The following is a 27,472-nucleotide window of genomic DNA, read 5'->3' as shown; positions in this document are numbered from 1 at the left end:
AGAATCGGTTGGTCTCCTTGAACTGTGCCTCTTTGCTGTTTGCTAAATGAATTGATGCTGCAAGATTGATTTAACCCGAAAATTAGAAACTTTTTTCTTTCTTCTTTTGACTTCTTTTTGACTTTGAGTTTGATATTGGTGAATTGATAGAGTAGTTCTATATTGGCGAGGTCCATAATATTAGTTTTGTTGGTCCAAAATAACGTAACCTAGCTCTCCTGAACGAAAGTAAGGTTTCTGAAAGAAGAATTTTGTGTTTGATACCTTGGTCTCGTACAGTGGCACGTATGGCACCACGTGGCACCAAGGAAACTATAGCGTCTTATCACTACTGATTATAGTCGTGGAAAGCCCACCACTTGTAGAACCCGTGGTCCGTCTTGATCGTGATATCGTACACTAGTACCATAAGTAGTGACACTAGTGGCTCTATGCCACGTAAAGTTGCGACTCTAGGAACCGAATTATTGGAATGATTTATAAAAGTACCATGCCAAAAATCCAGCATAACTAAAGCTATCGATATGAATTTTTGAAAGTGCAAAAAATAAAAGCTTTCGCTCAAATGTAATTTTCTCTTCTCTAATTTATCATTTTTTATAAGTTTTAACATATTAATTATAAACTTGCATCTTAATAGTAGTGTTTACAAAGAAATATTATCTGATGTGGATGCTATACATCAAAAAAGTTATATATACTTTGTGTAATTATTTTAGACTTCAAAGACAGGGATTCATTGTCAAATGAAGACTATCTTGGTTATGAAGTTGGAAATTTGATCTTGGAACATTGACCTCACTCTTCCATTACAGATCGCAAGCCGAGCTTCAAGATTGAACTTAATGTTTCAGCCCAACAGCATGAGACTTCTTTTGAACTGCCAATTGTTTATGGTAAGGATATACCTTTTTATGTTTTTTGTTGTTTCCATTTTTGTGTTCTAACTATGTCAGGTAGTCCATGAAATTCAATATCGTTAACAGGTAGTTTCCTAGGGTATGTTTCACAAATTTGATTTTTATAGTCATTAATGATACGTAGCTTATTTTTATTTGAGAGTCAGAGGTCATAAGAATTTTAGCCCTATTCATAAAAGCAAGAGATAATCAATTATTATTCTTCTATGTTTTATAATGCATAACATTTAGTTGTAAAAGATTGTGGCATCAAGTGTTGTAAGAGAGGTAAACCGGATTTGTTCTTGGAAAATTATTGTTTCCATTGCAACTTAACCATTGTGTAACTGAACCCCCCGTAACTGAACCCTCGTGCATCTGACTCCAGGTGTAACTGAACCCCTCGTGCATCTGACCCCAGGTATAACTGAACCCCTGTGTGACTGAACTTCTGTACGAATGAACATCTGTGCAACTTAAACCATGTGTAACTGAACCCTCATGCACCTGAAACCTCTTACAACTCAACCCCGTTCAAATAAACCCTCATGCTCGTTAACCCCCATACAACTGAACCCGCCTTTAATGGAAATCCATGTAACCGAACCCCCGTCCAACTGAACCCGCGTATAACTGATTTTTCGAGCAACTCAATCCGTCGCTTAACTGAACCATCGTGCAATTGAACTCCCGAACAACCTAACCATTGTGCAGTTCAACCACCGCTTAACTGAACTCTTGTTTAATTGCGTCCAGCAAAACTGATCCCTCCCGCAACTCAATCCCCCATTCGCTGTCCTCTCGCACTGCTCAATCCCGTTTAACTGAACCCCAATGCAACCCAACCCTCACTCAACTCTTCTTTAACTGAACCTTCCCGCAACTCAACTCCTGTTTAGCTGAAATCTCGTACTACTCAACCCTGTTGAACTGAACCCCAATGTACCTCAATCCTCACTCAAATTAATATCCGTGCAATTTATTTCCATTCAATTCAATCCCCATTTGACTAAACCTTCTTGTAATTCAACCCCCTAGCAACTCAACCCCCATTTATTTCAACCAACATTTCACTCAACTTCCGTGCAATTCAACCCTCTTTGAACTCGATCTTCATTAAAATTAACCTCCTTTTAACCCAAGCCTAAACCCGAACAACAGTTTATCCTTTTGGCTTAAGTTTGGAAATTAGCGAAACTTTTCATGTAAAGGACCTGAAAACGCTGGAAGGTCATGGTTGCAACCCTAGAACAGAGAAAATCACGGCTCATAGTAGCAAATATCTTGAAAAAATAATAGAAAACTGACATTAATGCTGATTCAAAAATATAGCTATAATCTAAATTCTTCCTAATAGCAAGTGTTTTTATAGAAACTAATTTTAGCAATTGTTGAAAAGAGAAAGGCTGATAAGTCGCCTTTTTATATTTTATTTCTCCAGTACTAATAGGGCCCTACAGTATCGTAGAGGGCTGTTGAATGTCATCTAAAAGCTTATATTCACATTTACTCACTTTATAATTTCGTCCTGACAATACTATCTTAAAACGCCTTATGGCTCCTAGATACGAGCTTAGTATCATGTCTAAAGTCTTGAGGCTTGAAACCATAAAATATACTAAGCCTCAATGATCGAAAACCCTTAAACCGGTGTTTAGGTACTCCTCTTGAATATTCTCTTTCCAAGTCACATTTGCAAGTGGAAAAAGGAGTTTCAAAAACACTTCCAATAAAAAAAAAAATCATTCTTTTCATTTTCTACATATTTTCATTTGATTTCACCTCAGAGGGAAAAATAAATCCTAATAAGTAAAACACTGAAGCCATAAGGCCCTTTCATAGGCAACACTATAGAGTCGCCTCTGACACTAGCTTGGTAAGTGGAAGTGTTCGGATGATCGACCTTCTCTTTATCCAGCCTCACATCCAACTCATCCAACCTTTTCTTCTTTACTTATTCCTAGTTATAGCGACTCTGTCTTCCTAACATTAATTTTAAACCCATTTTTACAGCTAGAAATTTCAAATCCTTCAAAAATTCCGTCATTTTGCTAACATTTTCATCTTGGATGCTTAGATCATCAGCATAGTTTTGTCTAGAAGAGTCTTATCTCCCTAATTGTTCGTGTTATCCCATTTTATTTACGGTGCTCTGTAGGACATCTATATATACAAAAATAAGTTGTCTGTGTGTCGAGTGACGTCATGTTTGTATGTCGACTGACATCATATTTGTCGACTGACGAAATTACAGACCGGGACATCGGGACACAAATGACGACCGGGACACCGAGACATAGGGAATATAAATGATGACCGGGACACTCAAAGAGAAAGCGACCGGGACACAAGGAATGTTCGATTAGCAGTCACCATCAACAAAGCACCGGGACACAGGGAATATAAATGACGACCAGGACACTCAAAGAGAAATTACAGACCGGGACACCGGAATACAAATGACGACCGGGATACCGGGACACAGGGAATATAAATGATGACCGCGACACTCAAAGAGAAATTACAGACTGGGACACCGGGACACGAATGACGACCGGGACACAGGGAAACAACAACAACGGGAACGCCGGGAGGCACAGGGGGATATATAAATGACGACGGGGACACAGGGAATGTTCGATTAGCAATCACCATAAACAAAGCACAAGGGCAATCATTAGAATATTGAGGTATAGATCTGAATACAGATTGTTTTTCCCATGGACAGTTATATGTTGCATGTTCAAGAGTCGGTAAACCTGACAATCTATTTGTATGCACAGGCAATGGGACAGCCAAGAATGTTGTATATTCGCAAGTTTTACGTAGTTAAAAATATATATATATATATATATATATCTATCTATATTCACAGGTGGGACACAGGGACACAGCTACAATGGCGCGTAACTAATATGGCGCGTAACGACTTACGCGCGCGGGGGGGGGGGGGGGGTCGTGAAGCGCCACCCTAACAGCTAGTAGTCCATGAAAATGACCCATATAAATGGGGAATGAAGATACAACCCTGCTTAACTCGCTATTCAATGTGAAAACAGATACTGACGTCATTTCCTACCTTACCCGCAGTTATTTTCTTATCTAGTAGTAATCACATACATGTACTAATCTTGTATTGTACCATAAAAACTGATTACTCTGTGTAGACTCCAGATGCAGTGGTATGGGTATAACTTGAAGAGATAGGTCATGCTCTTTGCCGTAGCGATAAAAAAAAAAACGAAGGCCAGATTATAGCTAGTATAGCATCTTTTGCTTCTAAAAATACAGTATAACTCCGGGAAACTGTAACGTCGATTCCTATGCGCCAGTAATAGCTCTGGAAAATCTTTATTATTTTTATCCAAGTTAACTGTGAAAATGCTTGCTGATTATCTATAAAGCTGAAGACTAACGTGGTTTGATATCTCTCTTATCAGTTATTCCCTCCCTAGAACCACGATTTTTTCTCTCTTAAAACCTTATCTAAAGTATCTTTAAGTCAAAAAATTTGTATTTTAACAAGCTCACTTTTTAGAGAAACCAAGGTCATACCTCTATAATTACTGCACTCGCTCATTAACGCTCATTCTTATAAAGGGGCTTAATTAAGGTTTTCTAAATCGCTAGGTACTTTCCATTTTTCAAAGATGATTTTCAAGGTCTTCAATAAGAAATGTGTAACTTCACAACCACCATATCTAGAAAGCTCATTTCCCTCAGTATTAGCACCTGCAGCCTTATTTTTGTAACCTTTAGAGTACTATCACTACTTCTTTTTCCCACAAAGTAAGTCTTCTTTCATATTCTCCTTCCAAAATGTCGCAATTTTTTTCATTTTTATTTAGATTTCAAAGTTACTCAAATAGAATTAATGCCGCAAACGGACATAAATGTTATAAAACTGAACTATGTATTATTTAACGGCTTATGGCAAAAGAGAACTTCAATTTTAGCATTACGTAAAATATGAATTTATTCAAATTAAAATAAAATAGTGAATATGGATATTGCTTTAACAAGGACTTTTGTGAAAATATATACTATATATTTACCTTTGCGTGTATATATGCGGTTGTGTATTTGTACGTTTGTGCGTGTGCTTCTTTGGAGTGAAAAATATAAAAAGAACATAGATAAGATAAAACATGAAAAAAAATCTCAGCAAAGGAAAATAAAATAACAACAAGGAAATTTTTTTCAATCCGTGATGTGGAATCTATCATATATTACATCCAACCAGCGTGGTCCTGGCACTTATTTATAAGAAAAGAAACTGAACGACCAACAAACAATATAGGAGATCTTCCCCTCATGAACGTAATAATTTCTGTGTTTTTTTTTTAATGTTCTCCTTACTTTCAGTTAAAAAAACATGTTTTTTTTAATATATATATATATATATATATATATATATATATATATATATATATATATATCTATATATATATATATATATATATATCTATATATATATATATATATATATATATATATATATATATATATATATATATATATATATATATATATATATATATATATATATATATATATATATATATATATATACTAGCTGTTGGGGTGGCGCTTCATGCCCCCCCCCACGCGCGCGTAAGTCGTTACGCGCCATATTAGTTACGCGCAATTGCAGTTGTGTCACTGTGTCCCACCTGTGAATATAGATAGATATATATATGTTTTTAACTACATAAAACTTGCGAATATACAACATTCTTCGCTGTCCCATTGTCTGTGCAGATAAATAGATTGTCAGGTTTACTGGCTCTTGAACATGCAACATATAAATGTCCATTGGGAAAAACAATCCGTATTCAGATCTATACCTCATTATTCTAATGATTGCCCTTGAGCTTTGTTGATGGTGATTGCTAATCGAACATTCCCTGTGTCCCCGTCGTCAATTCATAATCCCCCGTTGCCCCTCGGCGTCCCCGTTGTAGTTGTGTCCCTATGTCCCGGTCGTCATTTATATTCCCTGTGTCCCGGTCGTCATTTGTGTCCCGGTGTCCCAGTCTGTAATTTCTCTTTGAGTGTCCCGGTCGTCATTTATATTCCCTGTGTCCCGGTGTCCCGGTCGTCATTTGTGTCCTGGTGTCCCGGTCTGTATTTAAAGTTATTTAAATGTTCAAGAAAAAAACTAAAGTATTCAAATCTGTGCCTCTACACACAGAACTACTTCATCCATGAATCTACCCCAGAAACAAGGGAAAAGTTTCAAATTCTGAATAGTGGAAGTTTAGAAAAAAAACATGAAGATATTTGACAATAAAGAAGTCAGAGGAGCAGATTAATTGTCTAGCAGACGAAAAACTTAACTTTCTTTCTGTAAGGTCTAAATTTAAATATTTCTATTTTGAATTAATATTTCATTTAAATTTTTAATTTTTTTGTAAATATTTCCAATATTTAAAACATTAAAATTGTAAACATTACATTCATTTTCCAAAGAACATCTAGTGCTATCCATGGTTTCTTCCCATTATGTTTTAGCCCTTACATATCCTCAACTCCCACCTCCTTAGACTTTTTCAATAACTTTTTGTAAAAAAAGCGAATTTACTGTTTACACAATGCTCCTCTCTAAGCAGGGACATACAATTAATTATTACCAAATTTTGGGTGGGCATTCTTATCAAAAGCACAAATTTACTATTATTATTTATTTTTAAGTTGGTGTTTTTTATCAAAACTAAAGCCATTTTACTCAAGTCAGAATTTACTCGCTTATGAGTAGATACCTTAAGTTCATCAAAAACGCCAAATTGATCGGATTCATCATTTACAACTCCTGGAGAACTAAAAGGTACATTTAAAAATATATTGTCCAAAAGCTTTGTGGGTATCCCAAAAGCTAAAGTCGGAGTGTTAATCGTAGGGACTAAACTTAGATTTGAAAGTTGAATTGTCACGTTAGACTTGATATCTAGCCTGTTCATCTTGATGTCACCTAGAATGAAACAAGAGTTGTTGCTAAATTGCCCTTTCGCCAGCTGTTTATGAAAAATCTTAAAGAACATGATTATGAAAGTTGAGAGCATAATGACTAGCAGAAAAGGATTAATGCTCTCAATTGATTAGCATAAGCATTAGTCACCGAATTACTCATTCGGTGGGCAATTTTCCAAATTTTAGGGCAATTTATATATTTAGGGCAAATAAAGGGCAATTTAGCAACAACGACGGCTGTTAATAGATTAGCATGAGTATTAGACACCCTGAGTGAAGTCTTACTCAGTTGCACAATAATTCCATATGAGCACTCAATATCCCTATTCATTCAAGCCATTGTTTCACAATAAATTATCCTTTTTTCCTTGCAGAATAATCCGATCATGAAAGCTATTTATTTGATAGATGGATGCTCACAGTACGGTTGCTGAATAAAACTGTGTTCAAGGGAAGAAAGAATGAAATGCTACACGTCAGGGTTGAATACTTTGAACTAAGCTCTATGTATTTTATTATTGCAGATACCTCAGCTGATATACTGTCATCTGTCAAAACACAGATTATGGAGTGTACTTCTATATCTTCAGATGTGGATACTGCAAAAATTTCTCCTGCTTTCAATCAACTTATACCGGACAATCAACAGCAAGCTGATCAAAGGAAACTAAATCTCAGACGAAGAAAGGACAATGTCGTCTACTATGGTTGCTTTGATTCTGATGTAAAGGATTTCAGTAATGAAGGTTTGACTTTCGTTTTAACATTGGAATAGAAAGGAGAGCCAGGGAACGTTTATCCTGAGAGTTTGTTTCAAAGTATAGTTTTCTCAAGATAATTGAAACTAGAGGGCAATTAAAGTACTTTTATGCCGTTTTAAACCCTCCCTCCCTCGTCTTTCTCGTCCGGGTGTCTGATTTCACCCTCTAGAATATTTTGTGCCTTTTTTATTGTGGTCTTCTTAGTTTGGCAGTTTTGGAAATGTTTTCGAAAGTAACACAATAAAACTTCAAAAGTATTTTGGTTTGACTGATGCTAGAAGAACGAAAATTCGTGAAACAAATAGGATTGCTTCACGTTGCTGTTGAATGTGACAGTGATGTCCAAACCTTTTACTGGCCTAAATTTCCTGGCGAGCTCATAAAAATAAGAATCAATGCTGTAAAATCGCAATTAACACTTTAGTATTATAAGCCAAATCATTTTTCATGGAATTCATAGCAACCCAACCGTTTTTATGGCACTTGGTATTAACCAACTGACATATAGCGACCGCAAATTCTGTCGTTCTGTCGGTTCCGGTTTTGCCACTTTAGGCACTTCCAGGTAAGCTAGGACGATGAAATTTGGCAGGTGTATCAGGGACTAGACCAGATTAAATTAGAAATAGTCGTTTTCTTGATATGACCTTCTGGGAGGAGTGGGGGGCCGGTTAATTCGGAAAAAATAGAAAAAAATGAAGTATTTTTAAATTACTAACGAGGGATTGGATCTTAATGAAATTTGATGTTTAGAAGGATGTCGTATCTCAGAGCTTTTATTTTAAATCCCGACCAGATCCAGTGACATCGAAGGGAGTTGGAGGGGGAGGAACATAAAATCTTGGAAAACGCTTAGAGTGAAGGGATCGGGATGAAACTTGGTGGAAAAAATAAGCAGAAGTCCTAGATACGTGATTGACATAATTGGAACGAATCCGCTGTATTTGGGGGAGTTAGGGGGGAGGATTAATTCTGAAAAACTAGAAAAAATGACGTATTTTTAACTTACGAAGGAGTGATCGAATCTTAATGAAATTTCATATTTAGAAGGACCTCGTAACTGAGATCTCTTATTTTAAATCCCGACCGGATCCAGAATCATTGGGGGGGGGCAGTTCGGGTGGGGGCCGGAAATCTTGGAAATACTTACAGCAGAGAGATCAGGATGAAACTGGGTGGGAAGAATAAAAAACATATGACTGACATAACCGGACCGGATCCAATCTATTTGGTGGAGTTGGGGAAGGGGGGATAATTAAGAAAAATTAGAAAAAATGATGTATTTGTAACTTCCGAACGAGTTAGAAGATCTTAATGAAATTTGATATTTAGAAGGATCTTTTGCTTTAAAGCTCTTGTTTTAAATTCCGACCAGATACTGTGACATGGGGGTGGAGGTTGAAGGGGGGATCTTAATGAAATTTATCTTAATGAAATTTGATATTGATTAATTATCTTAATGAAAATTATCTTAATGAAATTATATGATCTTAATAAAATTTGATATTTAGAAGGATCTTGTGCTATAAAGCTCTCATTTTAAATTCCGAACAGATCCTGTGACATGGGGGAGGGGAGATGGAGGGGGAAAACCGGAATTCTTGGAAAACGTGAAAATTGGGGTATCTTTATCTTACGAATAGGTGATCGGACCTTAATGAAACTTGATATAAAGAAGGATCTTATGTCTCAGATGCTCCATTTTCGACTCGAATCGGATCCTGGGACATGGGGGTTGGAGGGGGGAAACAGAAAACTTGGAAAACGCTTAGAGTGGTGAGATTGGGATGAAACTTGATGAGAAGAATAAGCACAAGTTCTAGATACGTGATTGAAATAATTGGAATGGATCCGTTTTCTTTAGAGGAGCCAAGGGGGGATGTTAATTTGGAAAAATTAGAAAAATTGAAGTATTTTTAACTTAAGAACGGGTGACCGGATCTTAATGAAATTCGATATTTTGAAGGAACTCATGTCTCAGAGCTCTTATTTCAAATCCCGACCAGATCTGTTAACATTGGGGGGAGTTTGAGGGGGAAATTGGAAATCTCGGAAAATGCTTAGAGTGGAGGAATCGGGATGAAACTTGGTGGGTAGAATAAGCAAATGTTCTAGATACGTGATTGGCGTAACCGTACTGGATTCGCTCTCTTTGGAGGAGGTAGGGGGTGGGGTTCAGTGCTTTGGCGAGTTTAGTGCTTCTGGACGTGCTAGGACGATGAAAATTGGTAGGCGTGTCAGGGAGCTGCACAAAATAACTTGATAAAGTCGTTTTCCCCGATTCGACCATCTGGGGGGCTGAAGGGAGAGTAAAAATAAGAAAAAGTAGGTATTTATAACTTACGAGTGGGTGATCGGATCTTAATGAATTTTGATATTTAAAAGGACATCGTGACTCAGAGCTCTTATTTTAAATCCCGACCGGCATTAAGCCTCTGATTGTTCTTTTAAAGCAAATTATTGATTCTTAGAATTTTGCTACAGCTCATACCATATGAGTTCTTGGCTCTTGGCTCTTCCGGCCTCGTCACAAGTGTCATATGAGCTCTTAGCTGTTGTTTTTAACTATATTTATACCATTACACTTGCACCAGTTTAACTTTATTATTATTTATTTAAGAATTAACGACGCTTCTTGACTACTAAGGTCCCTGCGTCGGCCCTGCAGGAATGCACTACAGGGCCGACGCAGGGACCTTAGTAGTCAAGAAGCGTCGTTAATTCTTAAATAAATAATAATAAAGTTAAACTGGTGCAAGTGTAATGGTATAAATATAGTTAAAAACAACAGCTAAGAGCTCATATGACACTTGTGAATTACTAAAACGAAAATTTAAGCAAGAGTCACTATTATGCCATTCAGCATAGACTGACTTTTTAGGCCATTTTCCAAAAGCCTGTTTTTCACCTTAAAATAACCGAATTCAGTGGATCAGATCGACCAATATAAATTTTTGTATAAATTTTGCAAAAATAAATACCAATTTTCTCATACGCAATCATTATTTAAGTTTCATTCTTTTGTGTTTTATTTTGAAAACTGTTTTTGTTGCTTTATGTCTCTGTACCCTATGCATGTTTTCGATATTCCTATTTATGCGATCCTTGATTTTTATTTTTTCAGTGTAATACTGAAACAGTACTGAATATACATAAAACATATTTTTATTGTGTAATAGCTGAAATTTCGGAAGGTATTTCAGAGACCTGCAAAAACGGGAAACCTTTTGTGATTTTTATATATATATAAGTAAATCCGGTCAAAGAAAAATTGCTATCTTAATTCTGGCTCGGTGAAGGCCTAAAACGACTGAATTGATTCATATAACTGCAAGTCATTTTCAACATGCCCATCTTTTGACTTAAAATCACCAATTTCAGTGGATTAAAAACGTTCAATATTAAATTTTAATATAAATTTTGCAGACAAAAAGAATTCCTACGGGTAATCATTTTCCTTATGGTTTTCTCCTTTTTGTGCTTTTTTGAAAAATTATTTTGTTGCTTAATGTGTCTGTACCCTATAAAAGTTTTTGGTGTCTCTATTTATGCGATCCTTGGTTTCCAACGTTTCAATGTAATACTATCATTTTCTTTATTGTTTGATTGCTGAAATTTCAGAAGGGATTTCAGAGACATGTAGAAATGGGAAACTTTTTGTGATTTTTTTTTTTGTTATAAGAATACCAGCCTTTAAGAATAATTTTGTCTGGATGACCACCAGGGGAAGTTAAAAAAAAATAGAATAAGAAACACTAATATATATGGTACCGGGAGTACTATATGTACCGGGCACTTGGCACGCGGCACGCTTCTATATAGATTCTCACCGTCGCTTGTTTTTCAAACGCAGACAATTTGAGCCTTTTCTTGATGTCATGACGTCAAAATGGGCATTAAATTAGAAGCGGTGCCTTTGCAAAATTACATTTTTTTAAATTAGACCTTTAACTTTTGCCTTGGCTTTTCTTTTGTCAATATGAAAGACATATCAATGAGCCTTTGTTTCTTTTAATTTTTCAGGTGGTCGGATGAAAACTTCTTTTTCTTCCAACGATTTATCTAGTCCAGGTTTTCGATTTTCAAAGGTATTGAAGGTATTATCGACCACCTTTGTTTTTTATAATTGTTCAGGTGGTGGGGCTAAAACTTCTTCTTTTGCCTGGCTTGTGTTTTGCCATTATGACAGACATATCGCCGAATCTTTCTTCCTTTTAATTGTTCAGATGGTTGGACAAAAACTTCTTTTTCTTCCAACGATTTATCTAGTCCATATTTTGATTTTCAAAGGTATGGTAGGCATTGATGGTCATATCCGTGTCAAAATAAAAAATCCCAATCATCATCGCTATCATTTTCAATTTTGACACGTTTTGATTCTCGCTGTCTAGGTTGATTTTCATTGACTCGCTCACTTGCTCGTTGTCGCATGTCTTCTAGCCACGTGTGTCTTTGCTTTTCATTTTCATTTTGACCCACCGCCCCTTTTCTTCTAACTGTGTGTGTCTTTGCTCTTCATTTTTATTTTTGACTCGCTCACTTGCTTGGTTTCATATGTCTTCTAACCACGTGTGTCTGCTCTTTATTTTCATTTTTAACACGATCTAATTGTTGTTTTTGCATATCTTCTAACTGCCCGTGTCTTTGCTCTTCATTTTCATTTTTAGCAAGTTTTTGAATTTTGATTACTTCAGACAATTTCGCCATTGCCTTTACTTTAGCTGTCCGTATTGGTGTTGTCGCAATTGATGGTCCAGGTTGTTGAATTTCACATCTTATCAGGTTTGATAGTTCAGGTTCTAAAGAACCATCATTTATAGTAGCTGCAACTACAAATTTTTGTTTTTTGGCTCTTTCAACAGGCGTTATATAATATAAATAACTGTTGTGTTGGAAACCCAACAATTTTGTTTATGATATGCATGACATTCTAAAAGAAAATGCTTATATGATGTCATAAGTAATGCTTTTATGATGTACTAACATAGTACTTGACGTCATTTACAAAAACCAAAATTAAAGCTCTTAAGGAATTTTCTCAGACTTCTGACCTATCTAGATCGTTTTTTATGTGAGGATATCCCAAAATACCAATTTTCCGTAAAAATATGGAGCTGTTTTCGACTGAAAGTAAGGAGTAAAATTAAAACTTAAACCAGGATTAATTATTACGTACATGAGGGGAAGATCTTCTATATTGTTTGTTGGTTATGTTGTTCTGTTTCTTTCCTTCTAAATAAGAGCGAGAACCGCATTGGCTGGACATGATAGATGATAGGTTCCACTTCACAGATTGAAAAAACTTTCCTTGTTGGAATTTTTTTTCCTTTGCTGTGATTTTTTTTCATCGTTTTGTTTTATCTATGTTCTTTTTATATTTTTCGCTTCAAACATGCACACGCACAGGTATATATACATATATCTATCTATCTATATATATATAAAAATAAGTTGTCTGTCTGTCTGTGGGTCTGTGGATCTGTGGATCAGGTGACGTCATGTTTCGGCTGACGTCATGAAATTAGTTGCCGTCATTTTTGTTATGACGATGCTTAGTATATTGTAAAACACATTAATTTGGTTAATAATATACCATTTAAAACACCAAAATGAACATGCTGGAGTAGTCACTCGGTGAGAGAGGGTGTCAGAACGGAGAATGAAGGTCCCAGGTTCAAATCCTGGTTAGGCTAAAAAAAGTAAAAAACTAAAAACTAAAAAAAAAAACTGAAAAAACTAAAAAAAGGCAAAAACTACAAAAAAAAACTAAAAACTAATAAAAAAATAAAAAAGCCGAAAAACTAAAAAAAACTAAAGAAACTAAAAAAAGGAAAAAACTTAAAAAACTAAAACTAAAAAAAAACTAAAAAAAAGGAAAAATGAAAAATAGAAGAGAAAAAGAATACTAATAAAATTAAAAATAAAAATAAAAAAATAAAAAAGATAAAAAGCTAAAAAAAAGGTAAAAACCAATAAAAAACTAAAAAGAAAAAAAGGTAAAAAACTAAAAAAAAATTTCATTTAAAAATTAAAAAAAACTAAAAAAGGTAAAAACTAAAAGAACTAAAAAAGTAAAAAAAAAACTAAAAAAAGGAAAAAACTGAAAAATAAGCGGGATATAAAACAGGGGGATATAAATGACGACCGGGACACCGGGACATAAGGAATATAAATGAATCAGAAAATACAACTCATGTTTCCAAATGACGTCGTTTGGAGCCCAAATTGAAAATCCAGATCAATTTATGTCCACTTTCAAAGTAAAAGGGCAAATTTATCATAGAGCAGGGTCTCTTCTACCATTCTCAGGCGAGAATCATAAATTTTTACAATTGTACTTCATCAGTGATAGAAATTCTGAATTGAATGCACGTTGCGAAATTTCTCCCAACATTGAAAGGACAATCGTTTCCCAATTACAACATCTTTTCCACGAAAATAATAATTTAGTGCGTCTGTTCAAAACAGCCATCGATTTGATGCCTACTTATACGCATAAAATTGTTATTTCCGCTGACAAAACGCCTCCTGGCCAACATGTGCGTAGATACAATGCTCCAACTATCGACGAAGTGGCCATCGTTATGGTCGGTGATCAGTTTTTACCTCGAGATATTATTCTCAGGGTTTCCACCACACGTGCTACAACTAAAAATAGGCCTACCAATAATACTTTTAAGAAATATAAACCCACCAAAGCTTTGCTATGGCACTCGACTTGCCGTAAAAAAAACAATGGAAAACCTAATAGAGGCCACAATCTTGACAGGGCCTTTTGAGGGTGAGGCTGTTCTTATTCCTCGCATTCCCAAGATTCCAACGGATCTGCCTTTTCAATTTAAAAGATTGCAATTCCCAATTCGATTAGCATTTGCAATCACCATTAACAAAGCTCAAGGTCAATCATTAGAAAAATGTGGTATAGATCTTAATACTGATTGTTTTTCCCATTGACAATTGTACGTTGCATGTTCGAGGGTCGGTAAACCTGACAATCTATTTATATGCAGCGACAATTGGACAGCGAAGAATGTTGTATATTCGCAAGTTTTACGCAGTTAATTTGTATTTTATCTATCTATCTATCTATCTATCTATCTATATAAAAACGAGTTGTATGTATGCATGTTTGTTTGTTTGTAAAAAGAGCGTTTGCATATGATGTCATTATTAGTACATACGGCTTTGTATATGCAGAGACAATGGGAAAGCCAAGAATGTTGTATATTCGCAATTTTTACGTAGTTTAACTCCTGCAGACGAAATGAATGCTTGCCTAAAAAAAATTCTAATTTATAGGCACACGTAAAAATATTAAAATTAACTACAAATATGCGTGTCCGATTGCAAAACGATGACTCTGGTCAAAAAGTAGACTCAATTTCAGGACGTATACAACTACCTGCTGATTTCTGTAATTTAGTGACGTCCAAAAATGAATTGATTGAAAAAGTATTTCCGAATATTCTAAAAAATTATAAAAATAATAAATGGCTAAGTGAAAGAGCGATTCTCGCACCCAAAAATATAGACGTCCACGAAATCAACAATATTGTTTTGAACAAGATTCGAGACCAGGCAGTCCTTTACAAGTCAGTCGACACAGTTTTGGAACCAAATGAAGCGGTTAATTATCCATCTGAATTTTTAAATTCCATAGATCCTTCAGGGTTTCCACCACACGTGCTACAACTAAAAATAGGCGTACCAATAATACTTTTAAGAAATATCAACCCACCAAAGCTTTGCAATGGCACGCGACTTGCCGTAAAAAAAACAATGGAAAACCTAATAGAGGCCACAATCTTGACAGGGCCTTATGAGGGTGAGGCTGTTCTTATTCCTCGCATTCCCATGATTCCAACGGATCTGCTTTTTCAATTTAAAAGATTGCAATTCCCAATTCGATTAGTATTTGCAATCACCATTAACAAAGCTCAAGGTCAATCATTAGAAAAATGTGGTATAGATCTTAATCCTGATTGTTTTTCCCATGGACAATTGTACGTTGCATGTTCGAGGGTCGGTAAACCTGACAATGTATTTATATGCAGCGACAATTGGACAGCGAAGAATGTTGTTTATTCGCAAGTTTTACGCAGTTAATTTGTATTGTATCTATCTATCTATCTATCTATATAAAAACGAGTTATGTGGATGCATGTTTGTTTGTTTGTAAAAAGAGCGTTTGTATATGACGTCATTATTAGTACATACGGCTTTGCATATGCACAGACAATGGGAAAGCCAAGAATGTTGTTTATTCGCAATTTTTGCGTAGTTTGAAACACATATATAAATCTATTTATATTCACAGGTGGGACACAGGGACACAACTACAATGGCGGATAACTAATATGGCGCGTAACGACTTACGCGCGCGGGGGGGCTTGGGGGGGCGCGAAGCGCCCCACCAACTAGGTGTTGGGGTGGCGCGAAGCGCCACCCCAACAGCTAGTATTATATATATATAGATTACAAAAGTTCTTGTTAAAGCAATATCCATATACACTATTACATTTTAATTTGAATAAATTCATATCTTAGGTGATGCTAAAATTGAAGTTTCCGTTTTTCATAAGCCGTTAAATATTTCCTAGCCATTAAATTCATTTTTATAACATTGATTTCTGTTTACGGAAATCAATGTTTATTGTTTTTGCAGTATTGAGTATTTTTGAAATATTTTTGCAGTAGTAGTATAGAGTTAAATTCAAACTGAATTTTCTGACGGTGAAGTCCAAGGTACTCCAAATTATTTTATTCCCAAATGTTTAAATTCTGGGTAAGATCAATGATGTTTTTTACATGTTGTCTGGCCATTGTGATGTTGAATATGTTTGTCAACCGAGCATTGAATTTACGATCTTTAACTTGTGGACGGAATCAATGGCACAAAATAAGGCCAAAGTTTTGTTCTATAACTTAGATGGAGGTTCCCCCTCTACCCTTTTTTTTAGTTTGCAATGCTCAAATCTCAAAAACTAATTTAATACATTGTGTGTTCTTCAGGGAAAAAACAATAATTTTGTGTCTGAGTGCTTGTATTAACGAAATACCGAACAGTAGTTACCAAGTCCTTCCTGTCCCTTGCCTGTGACTTGAGTCATATACAAAATCTACCCTCTGAGTAAAATGCTGGTAGACACTTCTCTAGTTTCTGGTTGTAGATAACATCATCAAACTATTATTGTATGAGTTATTTATTAACTTAGCTGGAAATAGGATATTATAAGATGTATGAAAAAAAAAGGGCATTCAAAGACAAGTACATGGCACTGAGTCCTGCTAAGACTCCACGACTTGTAGAAGAAACTTATTAAAAATAAGTATTCATTCTGAATTTAACAGATATAAAAAAACTGTAATAGATAGATTTCGCTTCAGACTTAGTTCTGTATAAGCTATTTGATTGGCACACATTCAAAATAAAAAGAAAAGAAAGAAAGACATGTCAAGGTCGAATAATTTTTTAACTAAGCACCATGTGTTTTACAATTGCAGAAACCACAGCTGATCTGCTCACAACTGTTAAAACGGAGAATATAGACATTTTCTCTGAATCTATGGCCCTGGATACTGTAAAAAATTCTCCTGTCTCCAATCAACTGATGATGGACAGTCAAAACCAAGAGGATCAAGGAAAAACTGATCTCAGACGAAGTAAACCATACCGAATAAACGATATCAGTAATGAAGGTATGACATTCATTTTAAAACGTAGGAGCAGAGAGGAGAAGCAGCGATATCGTTCCCCATAGACTCTGCTCCAAAGGGCTGTTTTCTCAAGATAATTTAAGCCAAAGACCTAATTATAAACTTATTGGGCTTTTTAACCCTTCCTTCCCCGTCCTTCTCTCTAATTTATCTGATATTACCCCTAGAATTTTGGCTGTGTTTCCCTATGTTATTTGAATCTTCTTAATTTTGTTGTTTTCAAAAGTAATACAATGAAAAAAAAGAAAAGGATTTCGGTGTTACTGATGCTAGAATACCAGGGAAAAGGAGACTTCCTGAATTCACATGTGATTGCTTCACGTTACGGTTGCACGTGACAATGATGTTCAAACACTTGTCACTGACAAGCTCATAAAAATAAGAATCAATAGTGTAAAATCTCAAATAACAGTATTTTATTGATAGGTAACTCATTTATAGCGTTACTCAATTGTGATTCAGCTCAGTTTGTTGCACTAGCACCAGCTTAAATGGCTTCATTACTACTATAATGAATATCGAAACAATTGGTGCCATTACCCCGTTCACCATTTTAGGTTGCACGGATGTAATGAAAAAAGGCTTTTTTCATCGCTAAGAAGCTGTTAATCTTACAATAAATTCTGGAGCTAACATATTTTTGCTCCATAAATGGTTTATGAATAAATTACGTATCAGGGTTTAACGATTTTGATTTCGTTGATATTAACTAAAGTGAGGTTTTTCAGTTTTACAATGTTGATTCCTATTGACTTGAGCCTTTGTGGCTGTGTTGTATTTGGATTGGGTTAAATTTGTAAATTAAATGTGTTTATCCACCGTTTTCTTTAAAAAAAATTTTCGCGTGAAATTTCAAATACCATTCTCAAAAGAAAACGAGATTGTTAGTAAAACCACACTTAGCCATTAGTATAACTTTCATCCGATAAAACTGGGTTTCCCTGTATTCAAGGAAGTTAACCAGTGCAGGGGCTGTAATATGTTTTAGCTAAACAGGAGGCTGGCCTATCGTTTGATGCGCAATTTTTTTGTATCAGTAAGTAATGATTAGAATAGCAGATTGAAGTCTGAGTTTGCCTTCATCAGGCTCCACCTACAAAATGACTGATCTATCCAGACTTATTTCTCTAATGACTTATTTCGAGCATTAAGTCGGAACTTTCATGAATGATGAGGAAGATGCTTGACCGAAGAGTCATTTTTTGCAATAGAAAAATCGCAATGTGTTATAGTGCTATAATAGACTATGGCGCTTTTATCTCCCTGGCACAAATAAATAATGCCTATATCCGTAATATTACCGAGAAACAAGGGAGATTAGATATCGATCGTAGCCCCTCCCTCTTAACACTCATTTTACATTTACCTGAAGTGGGGTGACAATAGAGACGGCTAGTTCATTTATAAAGAGATAAAAGACGTAATTTATTAGATAGAGAGCAAATATTATATCTTTTCGTTTTACATAGAGAGCACAGGAGGAGCCTTTAATACCGCTCTGCCCTCTAGTTTGTACATTTCCTCTGAAACTACTAGTAGACGAAGATTTACTGCGATTCACAAATTGGTGAACAAACCCTAACTTTTGAAGTATTACATTGTTTTCTGTGAAGAATCGTATGAACATGTCTTCATTCCAGGAATAATTTTTTTGGATAAGTAAAATTGTAATAATCTATCTTCACTTTATGCTCCATGCCATCACTAATGGTTCACTTGTAACTTTAATTTTTGAGCTTTTAATTTGTAATGAAATAAGATAGACCAAAAATGGTTTGACAAGGTTGATAGGTGCTCAAATCTAAAAAGTGTATTTTAACGCCCACTTTAACCGTCTTCAACAAAGTTTCTGTTTTATAGACGGTGCAAATCACTGTAAATTACATTGAGCAGATCTTTATATATTAAATGGTATGAGGATTTACTAGTTTACATAAAAATAATATTTTACTACCTCCCCAAGAATAAAACTTGATTGGGGGGGGGATAGAGGAAACAAAATACTGACAAAGAAAAAAGAAAAAGAATCAAGCTTTCCCTGGAAGTTTCAACTTAACACTCTTAACTATCCTCAAATATTGCAGATATACCATTTTAACAACCAACCACGCCATTTTTGCTGCTGCTACTACTACTTCAATAACAAACCGAGTTTTATCCACTATAGCCTTTCCCTTGACCTCTACCCAAAATCATGTATCTACTCTGTCACGTTTTAAGTTATTTCTTCAAGGCTTAAGACGACGTCAATGCATAAGAAAATGGATTAAAAATTCCTCCTCTTGAAAATACAGCCTAAAATAGGTCCAATTTTTTTAAGATTCGTTGGCTAAAGCCTGAAAAAAAAATAGTGTGAGGGTACGTACGGCATCCCAAAAAGCAAACCAAAATTTGTATTAACGAATTATTAAATAAATTGTATTAACTTCCTGAACTCTCAAAATATCCAAAAGATCATTAATTGTGCTAGCCTCTTCATCTAGGACCCTTAAATCATCAGTATAACCTAATTCTAGAAGAGTTTTACTTTCCCATGTGATTCCATTCCCTCTCATAGTCATTGCCGTGCTCTTTAGGACATAGTCCATCAAAAATGATCCATAAGTTGGGATAGAACGCAACCCTGGTGAATTCCTAATTCATTACGATACTAGCTTAATTTTGATCCTAGCTGCAGCAATGTTATAAGCCAGAATTGGCCCTTTTTTCTCCTATTTTTCTTTTTTTTTTCTGCTTATATATGTCTTTGGACCATAGAAAACATAATAAACAAAAGAAAAATAAACATTAACCTCAAAATTGTACCCGAATTACACCCAAACATTATTTAAGTTCTTGGGTTAAATAAAGTTTATTTTTAATGTACAAAATATAGTTTAGTGCTAAGGTTTTGGTAAAACAGGGCCGAGAAAGAGCTTTTTTCTTGGATTAGTTTGAAGTTCTTATCAAAGGCACCCTAGTAGGGGTTGGGGGTGAGTTTGGGTTTTGAAGAAAGTGAGGATGGGGCCAAATATATACCAGAAAATGATACCTAACGATTAGTATACTGAACCAATCAACCTTTGCCACTAGGACCTCTATTTTTTGTAAGAGGACAAAAGTTTACTCTAATGGAAAAGAATGTTAAATAGGGGAGAAAAAAGGGCATTTTCATTAGTGACGTAAGAATAACCAAAGCTTTTTATTGCTGATTGGATTATCATTTACAGATGCTGGTTCTTGGGCTAAACGAACTCTTGCACCAAAAATAAGCTAGGGGCACGAGGTGTGTAAACACAGGTCAAAGTTTGTAACTTGCAGCCCTCCCAGGGGTACTGCGGGGGAGTAAGTCGTCCCTAAAGACATAGTTATCAAGTTTCTCAACTATGGTGCATAAAATGGCTATCTCAGAATTTCGATCCGGTGACTTTTGGGAAAAAATGAGCGTGGGAGGGGGCCTAGGTGCCCTCTAATTTTTCGGTCACTTAAAAAGGGCACTAAAACTTTTAATTTCCGTTAGAAAGATTCAAATCTCGCGATATTCTAGGACCACTCGGTCGATACGATCACCCCTGGCAAAAAAAACAAGCAAAAACAAACAAACAAACAAAAAAAAACAAATAAATACGCATCTGTGATCTGTCTTCTGGCAAAAAATGCGAAATTCCACATTTTTGTAGATAGGAGCTTGAAACTTCTACAATAAGATTCTCTGATACGCTGAATCTGACGGTGTGATTTTCGTTAAGATTGTATGACTTTTAGTGGGTGTTTCCCCCTATTTTCTAAAATGAGGCAAATTTTCTTAGGCTCGTAACTTTTGATGGGTATTACTGATCTTGATGAAACATATATTTTTAAAATTAGCTTAAAAATGTGATTCTTTTGATGTAACTATTGGTACCAAATTGAGCAGGGTCGCTCCTTACAACAGTTCGTTACCATTAACTGTTTGATTTTAAGATATAAGGGGATTTTTGCTGCACTTTTTCGTTTGTTTTCCTTTGCCAAGCACTGCTGCATACACTGTGCCACGGACTAGACTTCTGGTAACAATGATTCTTATTAAGAATAAAGTTTGAAAACAAAGTTCTGCTGAAAATAATGAGCAATATCAAAAACTAAAACGATCAAAAATTATTCTACATTTCCTGTTTACGGTTCTTGTGGCATTTGAATAAAGTTTGAAACAGTAAATTGGCAAAGCAGGATAACCAGCCTTTGTAAATATTTAAATAAGAACAGTTTTTCAAATATAAGCAAAAAACATAAAAGCGAATAGAAATTATTCCGTTGATGAAGGGGACCAATTCCACGTTGACCCACTGCTCTTCACACTAAGGCGCGTAGTGCTTTAAGAAAACTTATGATTTCAAGTCAACAGCCCATGGATTTAAGTAGTCGTTTTTGGAGACTTGTGAAAAAAAATATGCTTCTGCGCAATAGTTGAGAGCTGAGGAAAAAAGCCCCTCTCACATTCGGAATGATTTCTGTCCTCTGAATTTTGACTTTTCCCCCTTACTTTTACTTGGAGAAACTAGTGTTTTATTTTTATTTAAAAAAAGATATAACTCAGCTATCACTCAGAGCTATAACTAGTAAGAGCTATCACTCAGAAACCTCTTGTAAAAATCCCCTTATATCCTATACCACGTTTAAAGTTTTTTTGTTTACACTCCAGAATAGACATCTAACTTTTCCCTCTAAAATTGCAAGGTCTATAATCTCTTGAATTTCCTCTTGACTTCCAAATGCTTGTTATTATTTTCGCGAAACCTTGTCGTTATTATTTTCGCGAAACCTTGTCATTGATTTGACTCAATTAAGATCACAAACGATGCACAGATTTCTTGTGAATTTAGGCATGAGAGTACTTTGGTCGAACTTATCGTTCAATTTACCGTTTTTTTTTCAAATATTATTATATGAGCATGCCTTAAAATGAAAGGATTTTACCTTTCTTTGTCGCTAAGAATTTACATTTTCATTCTCAACAGGGAAACAAAGATAAAGTTCTCATGTTCTCAGCAAAGATAATGTTTTTCTTAGAAACAGCTTTTTGTTCAAGGACTTGAATAAGAAATAACAGCAATTAGCGTTTAGCTTCTTTTTGGTGAATATCGCTCATAAAAAATTTGTTGTGAACCGACTGCGTCTTTACAAATGTGACCTGATTATAATCCGCTTGAAAAATGATATAAAAAACAAGCCGAAAAAACAAGTTGTTATAAAACGAGCTTAAGGAAATATCTCATGTGTCTCTATTTATAGCCAAATTTCTGTTTATGTATTTTTTTCATTTTAATTGCCTCTTTAAAAGATTAGAATAAAGATTCTCTTACATTGATTTCTGGCTGTTTTTTTTTATACAGTATCTTTTCTCCTCTTGTCAAATTCACTTCGGAAGGTTAAATTTTGTTGTTTTTATATCTTGCTGCTGGCTGACAAAATCCTCGTTTTCTCACCTATTTGATTTTATTTTTCATTTATTATGTCATTTCCTTTCTTGGTTTCATACCATTGCCAGTGTGGTCTTAAGATGTATGAAAAAAAATATGATCATAGTTCGTTTTCATTTATTTCAACATCCGCCCAAATGTTCCTTGAAAGCTTCACCTTAATACCCTTAGCTTGTGTAGTAGCAATAGTTGTAATAACAGTTGTTGCATTAGTAACAGTGTTCACACAGCGCCTTTGTTTTTTATTCTCCTCTCCTTCAACGCAGAATGAGAGTTTCACCTTAATACCATCAACCTTTCCTGCAGTATTGCTGATACGCCCTCTTGATTACCTATTTGGGCATAGTGTATTTCGATTCAGTTCTTACAGTTTCAGTATTACCAAGAATTACCTCAATTCCCTTAGTAGTAGCAGTAGTAGTAGCACAAGTAGTTATAGTACTAACAGCAGTGGAATCAATAGTAGTAGTCTTAGTTTAGTAGTAGTAGTTGTAGGAGTAGAAGCAGTAGTATTATGAGGCAAATATTGTCTTTTGGTTAGTTCAAAATTCCCCAGAACAAACCATGTAAGTTTTAATTTCACACACAAAACTGTTTTTAAGATATTACTGATATGCCCTTTTGACAACATGCATAAAGATTGCCTTTTGTGATTCAATTTACCTTCCCCCCTAAAAATTCTTAAAAAATGTCACCTTCATACCCTTAGGGATAGTTGTAATAGTAGTTACAAAGGCAGAATTAGTTCTCAACTTAATATAATTAGCCAATTGCTATGACATTGTCAATATGTCCTTTTGACAACCCGTATATTCATATGCTTATTGAATTTTTTTCATCTTACTGCTCTTAGCCTTACAAGAATTTGCAACAGAAGAAATATTTGGAGCAATTGTGATAGCAGTAGTAGAACTAGTAAATGTAGCAGTAGTAGTAGTATTAGTAGTAGTGCGTACATATTGCCTTTTGGTCAATAGATTTTCCCCTTTAAGGATTTTCTGAGTATTCCAACTTAGTACACAAATCAGTCCTTAAGACAAACTCCTTTGACAATCTAGCACACAGTGTCTTTTGTTAGTTCGAGTAAGCTGTCAATATTCTCTCAAATTATGCCTTCATAGACTTACCCTCAATAGCACTAGTATCATAGTAGTTGCGGTGGTAGTAGGAAAAGTAGCTGCAGTGTTAGTTTTGTAATAGTAGTAACAGTTATAGCAGCAGTATTAATGATGGTAGTAGCATTTACGTATTGCCTTTTGGTCAGTTCAACATCCCTTTCATGATGCCCCGGAACTTTCACCTTGACATGGTAAGCCGTTCCAAAAATATTGCTGATGTCCGCTTTAGCCCCCTTTCGACACCCTTTTTATCTTACCACTCTAAGTCTTACAAATTGTTGCAATTGAAGTAGTAGCTGAAGTAGTTTAGTAGCAGTAGTAGTTTTAGTAAAAGTAGCAGTGGTAGTAGTGTTTGTGATGCCATGCATATATTACTTTTTTGTCAATTGATCTTCCCGTTTAAGTATTCTCATAGAATTCGAACTTAATACCCAAATCCATTCTGTAGATAGGCTTTCTTGACAATCTGTATGTACATGGTGTATTTTGATATAGTTCAAATTCAACCTCAATATTCTGCCAAATTTTTACCTTCATACGCGTAGCCTTAATTGACTAGTATCATAGTAGTAGTGGTAGTAGTAGGAACAGTAGTAGCAGTAATAGTACATTATCATTAATAGTAGTAGCAGCATTAATAGTTGTAGTAGTAGATTCATTTTACCTCTTGGTCAACTGAACATCCCACTCATGATGCCCCTGAAGTTTCCTCTTGATACAATAAGCCGTTTCAAAAATATTGATGATACCCCCATATCAGCAATCTGGATGCGCATAGTATGTTTTGATTTAGTTCAACTTTCCCCTCAACATTTCTTCAGATGTTTATTTCAATATCCTCAGCCTTAGTAGTACTCGCTACAGAACTTGTAGTTTTCATGATAGCAGTGGTAATAGTAGTTGTTGTGGTAGCAGTGGTAGTTGTAGTAGCAGTAGCGAGCAAATATTGCGTTTTTGGCAGTTGATCATATCCCTGATCTCTTCCTGAAAGTTCAAAATTAATATAATCAGTCATTCCTAAGTTTAGCCCTATTGTCAACTCATATACGCATAACAACACTCCTCTAAACAATCCTTGAAGACTCACCTTAGTGCCCATCTTATTTTGGGAAAGTAGAAGTCAAATATGCGTATTTTTTTCAATAGCATATACTTTATGTAAACAACAAAAAACTGCCTAATTTACAGCCCTGAGGCCTGGGAAGTGGGGAGAGGGGGGTGATGGACATTCCCCAAGCGCATAATTACTGAACCTTTCAACGATGCTGAAAAACATAGATGTCAGACAACTTTTTTTAGTTGTTTATTTTGGGAAATGATTGGTGGGGGGGGGGCTGGTTGCTCTCAAACTACTTTTGACTCTTAAAAGGGCACTGTAGCTTCTAATTCCAAATTTAATGAGCCCCATCAGAAATTTATAAGACCATCCATTCCATAAAAACCTTAAATGCCCCCAGGGCATAGCTTATAACCCCTCGCCCCAGGGTTCTGTGGGGTTTTCTCAAACCTGAAAGCATTGTTATATGTTTTTATGGCACTTGGTATCTACCAAGTGACAGATAGCGATCGCAAATTCTGTCGGTCTGTCTGTCCCGGTTTTTGCTACTTTAGGCACTTCCAGGTAAGCTAGGACGATGAAATTTGGCAGGCGTATCTGGAACCAGACCAGATTAAATTAGAAATTGTTATTTCCCTGATTCGACCACCTGGGTGGGGGAGAGGGGGGACGGTCAAATCGGAAAAATAAAAAAAATGAGGGATTTTTAACTTACGAACGGGTAATCGGATCCTAATGAAATTTTATTTTTGGAAGGATGTCGTGTCTCGGAGCTCTTATTTTAAATCCCGACCAGATCTGGTGACATTGCGGGGAGTTGAGGGGGGGCCTAAAATCTTGGAAAACGCTTAGAGTGGAGTGATCGGGATGAAACTTGGTGAAAAAATATTCACAAGTCCTAGATACGTGATTGACATAACTGGAACGGATCTGCTCTCTTTGGGGGAGTTGGGGGAGGGTTAATTCTGAAAAATTAGAAAAAATGAGGTATTTTTAACTTACGAATGTGTGATGGGATCTTAATGAATTTTGATATTTGGAAGGATATCGTGTCTCAGAGGTCTTATTTTAAATCGCGACTGGATCCGGTGACATTGGGGGTGGGGACCTGGGGGGGAACCTAAAATCTCGGAAAACGCTTAGAGTGGAGGAATCGGGATGAAACTTTGTGGGAAAAATAAGCTCAAGTCCTTGATACGTGATTGTCATAACCGGGATGGAACCGCTCTTTGGGGGAGCTGGGGGGGTGGAGGTTAATTCTAAAAAATTAGAAAAAATGAATCATTTTCAACTTATGAAGGAGTGATCGGACCTTAATGAAATTTCATATTCAGAAGGACCTCGTAACTCAGATCTCTTATTTTAAGTCCCGATCGGATCCAGCGTTATTGGGGGGGGGGGACCGGAAATCTTAAAAACGCTTAAAGCGGAGAGATCGGGATGAAACCTGGCGGGAAGAATAAGCACAAGTCCAAGATATGTGACGGAAATAACAGGACTTGATCCGCTCTCTTTTTTAGAGCTGGGGGGGGGGGTAATTTGTAAAAAGATAAAAAATGAGCTATTTGTAACTTACGAACGGGTGATCAGATCTTAATGAAATTTGATCTTTAGAAGGATCTTGTGCTTTAGAACTCTCATTTTAAATTCAGACCAGATCTGGTGACATTGGGGAGAGCAGGAGGGGGAAACCGGATACCTTGGACAACGCTTAGAGTGGAGAGATCGGGATGAAACTTGATGGGAAGAATAAGAACAAGTTATAGATATGTGATTGACATAATTGAAACAGATCCGTTCTCTTAGGGGATCTGGGAGTTATCAGATCACTTTGACTGTTAAAACAGAGCGCTAGAATTTCTGATTACCAATCCGATCATCTCCCTCCGAAGTAATTACAACCCCTCTTTCAATAAAAACCTCGTATGCCCCCAGGGCATAACTTACACCCCTTGCCCTGGGGGTTGGGGGGATTTCATCCTCAAAGACGTAATTCCTGGATACTTCAACTACACTGAAAAAAAAGCAAAATTTTCTGCTTAAAATTTTCAGCTCTAAATTTTGATTGGATGTGTTTGGGGAAATGATGGTCTTGGGGGGAGGGGGACAGTTTCTGTCAAATCTTTTTGGACTCTTAATAAAAGCATTATGAATTCTAATTTCAAATAAAATAAGCCCCATCTGAATTTTATGCGACCAACATTCCATTATAATTTCTTATGCCCGAAAGGCAGAACTTGCAACCCTTGCCCCAAGGGTCTTGGGGGCTGCGCCAATCTTGGAGGCATTGTCATATATTCTTTGGACTGTTTTAAACAAAGTAACCATCGCAGAATTTCAATCAGGTGCATTTGGTGAAAGAAGGGGTAGTTGGGGGAGGTTTAGTTTTCGGGGGGGGGGGGAAGAAGGGGCTATTTGCCTTCCTTAACTTTTGATTCTTTAAAGGGAAATAGAAATTTTAATTTCGAACCAAATGGGCCTCTTCTATAGTTTATACAACCATCCGTTCCAT

General features: G+C 35.8%; 1 protein-coding gene across 1 annotated transcript in view; it reads left to right on the top strand.

Annotated features, from left to right (window-relative positions):
• LOC136024888 (zinc finger protein 184-like) overlaps positions 1 to 27,472 on the top strand; it is a 95,914-nt gene that overhangs the window by 25,839 nt on the left and 42,603 nt on the right. Inside the window, exons 8-10 of the mRNA XM_065700419.1 lie at positions 816 to 896; positions 7,394 to 7,615; positions 17,135 to 17,329. Coding sequence (XP_065556491.1) covers positions 816 to 896; positions 7,394 to 7,615; positions 17,135 to 17,329 — 498 coding nt within the window. The remainder of the gene's footprint in view (positions 1 to 815; positions 897 to 7,393; positions 7,616 to 17,134; positions 17,330 to 27,472) is intronic.

Source organism: Artemia franciscana, chromosome 3 (assembly GCF_032884065.1).
Source record: "Artemia franciscana chromosome 3, ASM3288406v1, whole genome shotgun sequence".
NCBI classification, from domain to species: domain Eukaryota; kingdom Metazoa; phylum Arthropoda; class Branchiopoda; order Anostraca; family Artemiidae; genus Artemia; species Artemia franciscana.
The sequence above is the reverse complement of the archived record's forward strand: the minus strand, read 5'-3'. Positions and strand labels throughout refer to the sequence as shown.